The sequence below is a fragment of the Kryptolebias marmoratus genome, linkage group LG6 (genome assembly GCF_001649575.2).
Source record: "Kryptolebias marmoratus isolate JLee-2015 linkage group LG6, ASM164957v2, whole genome shotgun sequence".
NCBI lineage: Eukaryota > Metazoa > Chordata > Actinopteri > Cyprinodontiformes > Rivulidae > Kryptolebias > Kryptolebias marmoratus.
This window is the reverse complement of record NC_051435.1, coordinates 3226584-3233692: the sequence shown is the minus strand read 5'-3', so window position 1 is coordinate 3233692 and position 7109 is coordinate 3226584. Positions and strand designations below refer to the sequence as shown.

The 7109-nt window shown below is 40.4% G+C and overlaps 1 protein-coding gene across 2 annotated transcripts; it reads left to right on the top strand.

The window, feature by feature from the left end:
• The first annotated feature begins 109 nt into the window (after window positions 1-109).
• LOC108244307 (CCR4-NOT transcription complex subunit 9) lies at window positions 110-5540 on the top strand. Of its 2 annotated transcripts, none has more exons than XM_037975934.1 (8): window positions 110-330; window positions 770-955; window positions 1041-1156; window positions 1250-1359; window positions 1464-1573; window positions 2760-2858; window positions 2941-3032; window positions 4610-4720. In XM_037975934.1, the coding sequence occupies exons 1-8, from the start codon at window positions 313-315 to the stop codon at window positions 4656-4658; spliced, it is 780 nt and encodes a 259-aa protein (XP_037831862.1). In that variant the 5' UTR covers window positions 110-312; the 3' UTR covers window positions 4659-4720. The 2 variants fall into 2 exon arrangements, with proteins under 2 accessions (XP_037831862.1, XP_017285893.1); XM_017430404.3 differs by having other exon boundaries at window positions 112-330; window positions 4682-5540.
• Window positions 5541-7109: the final 1569 nt, after the last annotated feature.

Below are 7109 nucleotides of genomic sequence, written 5' to 3'. Positions count from 1 at the left end.
GAGAGTGCGTTCTGCCCTCATCTCGCGATACTTGCGCCGTTCAACGCAAGGCAGCGTGCCCTCAATCCAAATCTCGCGATATTTCGCCTTACACGGAAATGGAGAGGCCCTCGTCTCGCGATACTTTAATATGTTAGTATCCTGGTAGCATTCATTGACGAACAAAAACACAAGATCTTGTTAATTCATGAATCGCAGGCAGATTAGAAGGTCAAATTGTGTTTTAGATTTAAATAACAATTTATGTTTTTTTTATTTAGCAGATATAGGTAGTTTTAAGCAATATTTGGAGAGCACTGAGAGCTTCAGAGGATGCTAACTACGGGAGCGGTGAGTACACCTATTAGCTTTTCATGTGTTTAAAAACATCAGAATATATGCTATCTTACAGTCTTTATGTAATGTCTTTTAAGACTCCCTTATATCACAAATAAAAATGCATTTAAGCTATTTGTTATTTGGAAAACAAACGTAATTTGGCTTTGAGTTTTATAATAGATAATCATGCAATCAGACTTTTATTTACTCTTTTTAAGTAGGCTTTTTGTTTTTAGCAGCTTTTCACAAATATACACACATCTTGTTCGTATTTCTTAAAAAAACAAACCATAAACATTAGGATGACTGTTTAAGAAACCTAAAAAAATAGTAATTTCCACCAACAAGATGATTCCTAAAGAAATATCATACAAGAATTTGGCTAACTTTGAGAGTAACACGCTCTGGAACAATATAAGTCTTAGATTATTATTTTTCCCGCTTTTTCCAGGCTGTAACTAACGTCACAGCCCTGGCCCAGGTTGACCGGGAGAAGATTTACCAATGGATCAACGAGCTGTCCAGCCCAGAGACCAGAGAAAACGCCCTCCTGGAGCTGAGCAAGAAGCGCGAGTCGGTCCCGGACCTGGCGCCGATGCTCTGGCACTCCTTCGGCACCATAGCCGCCCTGCTGCAAGTGAGCCCCGGCACCTGTCGGACGTCTGAGGTTCGCGGTGAAGTGGAGAGTCTTTCATTTATTTGGTTTCCTTTTTTTTTTTTAGGAAATAGTGAACATCTATCCATCCATAAACCCGCCGACGCTCACCGCTCATCAGTCCAACAGAGTGTGTAACGCCCTGGCTCTTCTGCAGTGTGTCGCCTCTCATCCAGAGACACGGTAAAAGGAGTCAGAAACTGCAACAATGATTACAGACTGATGCATGTTTGTCTATGCATATTGCGTCACATGTGATTCTTCTCTCGCCACCAGGTCAGCTTTTCTTGCAGCTCACATTCCTCTTTTCCTTTATCCTTTCCTGCACACTGTGAGCAAAACACGGCCGTTTGAGTACCTGCGGCTCACCAGCCTGGGAGTCATAGGTAATTCGTCCTCCTGCTCAGAGGTTTTATTCTGCTGGTTGTCAAAATTCAAAGTTTAAATGCAGACATTGAGATTTTTTTGTTGTTGTTGTTTGTTTTAATAGGTGCGTTGGTCAAAACAGATGAGCAAGAAGTGATAAACTTCCTTCTCACGACTGAAATCATCCCGCTGTGTCTGCGCATCATGGAATCAGGGAGCGAACTCTCCAAGACGGTACTTAACGATTACATCCGCCTCTTCTGTAGTCTAACTCAGTGGTTCCTCAATCTTTAAATGAATAATAACTAGAGAGCTCAGATATCAGGTGTGTTTTGATTTCATTGTTATAGAGCGCTGAAGGCTGTTTGAGGTTATGAATGAGGAAATAATCTTGACTTTGTGTGTGTGTTTATCCATGAACCAACTCTTTTTGTTTTCAGTCACCTAGAAATGTTTTCTTGAGACTGAATCAACCAACTCCTTCTCCTCAGTTTGAACATATGAATGTCTTTTCTCTGATTTAAGACCCTGTATTTATTTTTGGTCTAATTGTAGAGAGTAAATAAGTTGACAAGGTGTGCTGATTAAAAAAAAAAAAACTATGTGCATCCACTCTTCGTGCAGATGTGCTTTTTCAAAAAGCCTGACCACCCTAAGGAGGAAGCTTATTTCACTCACTCTTGAAGAAGACTCATATACTTCAGCCTTCGAGGAAGCTTAGGGTAGACCTCCACATCCAAAGGAGTCAGCTGAGGTGCTTTTTGGGCACCTCCCTCTGGAGGTTCACATCCCACTGGGAGGAGAACCCGTAGCAGACCCAGAACTCACAGGAGAGCTGATTTATCCTCTCCTTGGTGTCCCTCAGGATGAGCCGGAGAGAAGGAAGTCTGAGTTTCCCTCCTGGTCTTGTTACCTCCATCACCAAACCTCAAAAAAGAGGAAGAAAATCCATTTTTTAAGAATTATTTAGGTTATTGAAGCTCATGTATTTGTGACTGTAACATCCTAGCAGCAGAGTTTGATGAGTCTCTTCCACACACAAGCATCTGATGATCCTCTAATAGTTTATTTTTTCACATGTAGATCTAATTTTATGAACTCTGATTAACTCCCCCGTTCTGTCTTCTCTTGTAAGGTGGAGGGACTGTAGGTAGGATTTACTGATCTAGTCTGACCCCTGTAGGAAAATATCCATCCCTCTATCCATTTTTATGAATAGATAGGTTATAGGTGGAGTTTATTTATCATGATACAAACTTTATGTTACAGATGTCCTTAAAATAATAAAAGCGGACAAATTCAAAAGAATTGTGATCATAATTTCTGTTGTCAGGCAAAATGTTTGTGTTTTTTATTCTTTTAGAAAAAATGCAAATGAAAGCATTGAGTAAATCTCCCTTTTTGTTTTTCTGCATGTCAGGTTGCTACTTTTATACTTCAGAAGATCCTGCTGGACGACACCGGCCTGGCTTATATCTGTCAGACGTATGAGCGTTTCTCCCACGTGGCCATGATTCTCGTAAGTGCTGCTGAACGGCGATGTGTAACACGAGACATCCGATCTCCTGCTCACCGTAACGTTTCCACCGGTCTCTCCGCAGGGTAAGATGGTGCTGCAGCTCTCCAAAGAACCGTCAGCCCGTCTGCTGAAACACGTCGTCCGCTGCTACCTGCGCCTGTCAGACAACCTCAGGTACAGCAGCTTTATTAAAACTTTACGCTGTCTCATAAAGATTCGTCTTTAATGTTAATGTCAGGTTTCACCACCAGGAGGAGCCTTGGTGACAACTGAACAGCAATAAAAAGGGAAATAATTTATTGCCACTTTAATTAGCTTTCTCAGTCATCTTTGTAAATATTTGGTGGTTTAAGCCAATTATTGTCTCATATTTATAGTCCTGTAAACAAACAGCATCCACCAGCTTCGTGCCTCACAGAACAGGAAAAAAAAAACATTTTTAAGTTAATAGTTTGTTCTCTGGCAGCTTATGATGGGCAACCTCTGGGGAAACTGTAATTACAGAGTACTAAATCCAACTTTAAGCTTCATTAGGAACCAGCAGAATGTCTGAACAGAACCGTGAAGAAGGTCGAAGTTTAATCTGGGATTATTCTTCGAAACTGTTAGGATTTCACCTTTGTGTTAAAAAGAGACGTTTTTACTAATCCTTCCTATTATAGCTTATATAGAGCTGAAAATAAACAGGCTTGATACATTTATATACAGTATATATGAACATGTTTATGTTGCGTGAAATTATGTTTTTCTTTTCAGACAAGAGGAAAAACTAAAGTCTGTAACAGAAAATTACTTTCTTGTTTAGAATGATGCAAACCTGTTTGTAAAATAAATAAATAAGAGTAAAATGAATAGCCTGCTTATAACAGCAGTCTTTACTTTGGTTTATAACCTTCCTAAAGAACTATTGATCTTTCCGGCTCCACGTCATTTATGGTGGAGCGGTTTTCAGTAATTATAGAAGTTTAGAAGCTGTGCGAGTTAGGAAACTCTTCAGACTTGTTCGGCTTTTTACTGCTGAGCAGAAAGCTGGGTCTTTCTCCGTTATCGATAAGTAGTTGTTGAGTACTTACAGTAATAAGGACCATTTATAATTATACTTTAATGTATGCAGCTTCCCATTAAGTCCTGGATGTTTCAAAGCAGCACGGTTGGAACATCCGTCTCTCTGTTTGCTTCGCTTCGATTTACACCGTTTTTCTTTTAGATTAAAGCCAAAAGTTTGATTAAAGCAAATATTAAGTTGGTTTTAAGCTGCTGGTTAAAAAGGGGAAAAAATTACGTAACTTCCTTTACCTATTGTTTGAGCCTTCTCTACTCGTCTCGCTGCCAACGTTTAGTTTTAATAGACGGAGCCGTCTCGGTTTATCTGACTAAGTACAGCCGCTGCCTCGTCAGGAGTTTCAGTGTTAGATATCAGGAGCAGCCTTTTACATAACCCAGGAGATCCTCTATAAATAAAATCATAACAACAACACTATTGTGCAAAAAATGCTTGATCCGCCCTGAAGGAAGATAAAAGTTTGTAACAAACCCTCAACAATGAAGGCTGAAGGTTTCTGGGTTTTATTGTTGGCTCTAAAGTTTCTTCACATCCTGTCACTCATTAAGAAAACAACTAAAATCTATTTTTTTTAGTTTGTTTGCTATGACTGTTACCTCTGATGTCTGATTGAGTCGAGCATTAAAAGGCTTCCAAATGAAAGAGATGAAATGAAAGTTTAAATCTTAGGGTCTCTTCTCACCAGCAGCCTGACATCGTTTGTTCCAAGCTGCTGGAAAGATGAAGGTTTCCTCTAATGACCTGACTGATGTCTCTTCAGAGCCAGAGAGGCGCTGCGTCAGTGTCTCCCCGACCAGCTGAAGGACAGCACCTTCGCCCAGGTGCTGAAGGACGACACCACCACCAAACGCTGGCTCGCACAGCTGGTGAAAAACCTGCAGGAGGGCCAGGTGACCGACGCCAGAGGCATCCCTCTCGCCCCGCAGTGACGTGCACACCAACAGACTCACTGTTTGGGATCTGGCTTTTCCCCACGATGGTGCTAAGACTGTCCTCACACAGTAAAGGATGAAATGGAGGAAGTTTTATTTGCTTTTAGAATACTTTCCTGTTAGGAGGACACGAGAAACCAGGCTCTGAATCTGACTGGAAAATAATGTTTAAGTGGGAATAGTTCATACTGAGAAGACATCACTATGAAACAAATAACTAAATTACAAAATTGATTAAATTTTTGCTCAAATTCAGACAAGAACTGAATCCTATTTGCAACCAAAACTTATTTTTTAATGTTAACACACTGGTCACAGTTTTTTTTTTCTTCTTCTCCTGTTTTTATTTTACTTCTGTTACTTTCTGCAACATTCCACTTCCAAACTTGTTTCTTTTTACAACCCCAATTCTGAAAGAGTCGGGAAGTTGTGTAAACTGTAAATAAAAACAGAATGTAAAAATGAATACTCTCAACCCATATCTTATTCACAGTGAAACACAAGAAGATATCAAATGTTTAAACTAATAAATTGTGCCATTTTAAGGGGAAAATAAGGTCGTTTTGAATTTGATGGTTGCTCCAGATGTTTCCCTCTGTGTAGCATCTCCATCAGTCTGTAAACATCTGGACCTGAGGAGAGCAGAGGCACTAATGCACCCCCATACCATCAGAGAGGCAGGCTGGACCTCAGAACAGTTCTCCTCTTTGGTCCAAAGGGGAGACATCTGTTCACATCTGGCTTCTTCTTTGCCTGATAGAGCTTTAAGCAGCACAGTGAACTGTGTTTACAGTGTTCTTGAGCAGAACCAGAACCAGAACCTGGATCACCAACATCCAGCACTGACTTTCAGCCTTGCCCTGTATTTTATTGTCCCTGCCCCAACTTCACTGCTGCCATCAAATTCAAAATCATATTTTTTCAAAGTTTAAACATTTGATATATTCCCCATGTTCCACTGTGAATAAAACCTGTTCATGAGATATGCAAATCATTGCAATCTGTTTATATTTACCTTTCTGTTGTATGTTTTTGCACTGGTGTCCAATGCATCAGGTGAGTATTGCAGTGTTTTTCTCTGGCTTGTTTTTTTTGTATCTGAAGATGCATTTGTATGAAAAAAAAAATGTTTGCAGTTCTCCGATTGCAAAAGATATTTGAAAAATAAACATTTTTTTACCAGAATCGGGACCGTTTTAGTGCCTGTGTTATGAGGTGTCAGTTGTGTCGGGAGGGAAGAAGATCATAAATCTGTCTTCTGTAGGTTTTGTTCTGTTCTCGGTGTAGGAAGTTTATCTAAACGCTGAAATTTCTCCAGATTTCCTGACATATAAAAAGTTGAATCAGAGTTTTTGCCATTCAGCTTTAAAAAAAATAAAATAAAGGCTAAATAAAGGGGTATTTCTTCTATTGAGTTGATTTTTTGCCACTTTGTTAAAAAAAATAAAACTAGTCCAGATGATCACCTGTTCCTGCTGAGTGCTCCATCTTCACTAACGAGGCTTCATTTCCTCTCACCGGCACATTAACAGATTATTTCCGTTGTGTGCTCCATTATCCTCAGTGACTGAGACGGACATGATGCATCATGGAAACACCTGCACTCCGCTCGGCCATTTGGGAGAAAATCCAATCCAACAGGGAGAGGATCCCAACACTCGCTGCGAGCGTTTCTGTTTGTCAGTTTTTATGGGGAAAAGAACTCCAGCAGCTAAAGTCATTAGGACCGAAGGCAAATGGAACGGTGCATTAGCTGCCGAGCCTGGACAAAGTGATGTTTCCATTTGTGATGCAGAGATCATCTGCACTGTTCAGACCGGCACAGAGACGGAGAGCATGCAAGAGTCCTGATCCTAACTTTGTTGTTTTTTTCAAACGATTACAAGTAAGTCTGGCCCCTTGGATGGTAAACATAAAGTGGTCTTTCAGTTGAAAAGCTTTCAGTTTCTGTCCTCGTACCCAATCATGGCGCCGCACTGTGCGGTTTGAGAGTAAAAAATGAGAATTTATGAAAAAAGAAAAAACAATTCAGGAGTTTGAGTATCTTAGTACTTTGTTCTACTTTGGGTGGTGGCAGGACAGAGCAGGAGATGGACCAAACGGATCGGGCCTTCGTCAGCAGTAAACAGGGAGTTTCTCTGGTCTGTCACCGTGAAAAGGGAGCTGGTTGGATTCTAGATATAATGCAATAATCTCCTGTCCTGGAGAAATATTTATCAAGTCTCCCAAAATCCTGTGGGAAAAATGTATTCTGGT

Coding starts and splice junctions, on each gene's coding strand:
- LOC108244307 (XM_017430404.3), top strand. Junction 1,157..1,249: donor GCCTCTCATCCAGAGACACG/GTAAAAGGAGTC, acceptor TCTCGCCACCAG/GTCAGCTTTTCTTGCAGCTC. Junction 1,574..2,759: donor GGAGCGAACTCTCCAAGACG/GTACTTAACGAT, acceptor TCTGCATGTCAG/GTTGCTACTTTTATACTTCA.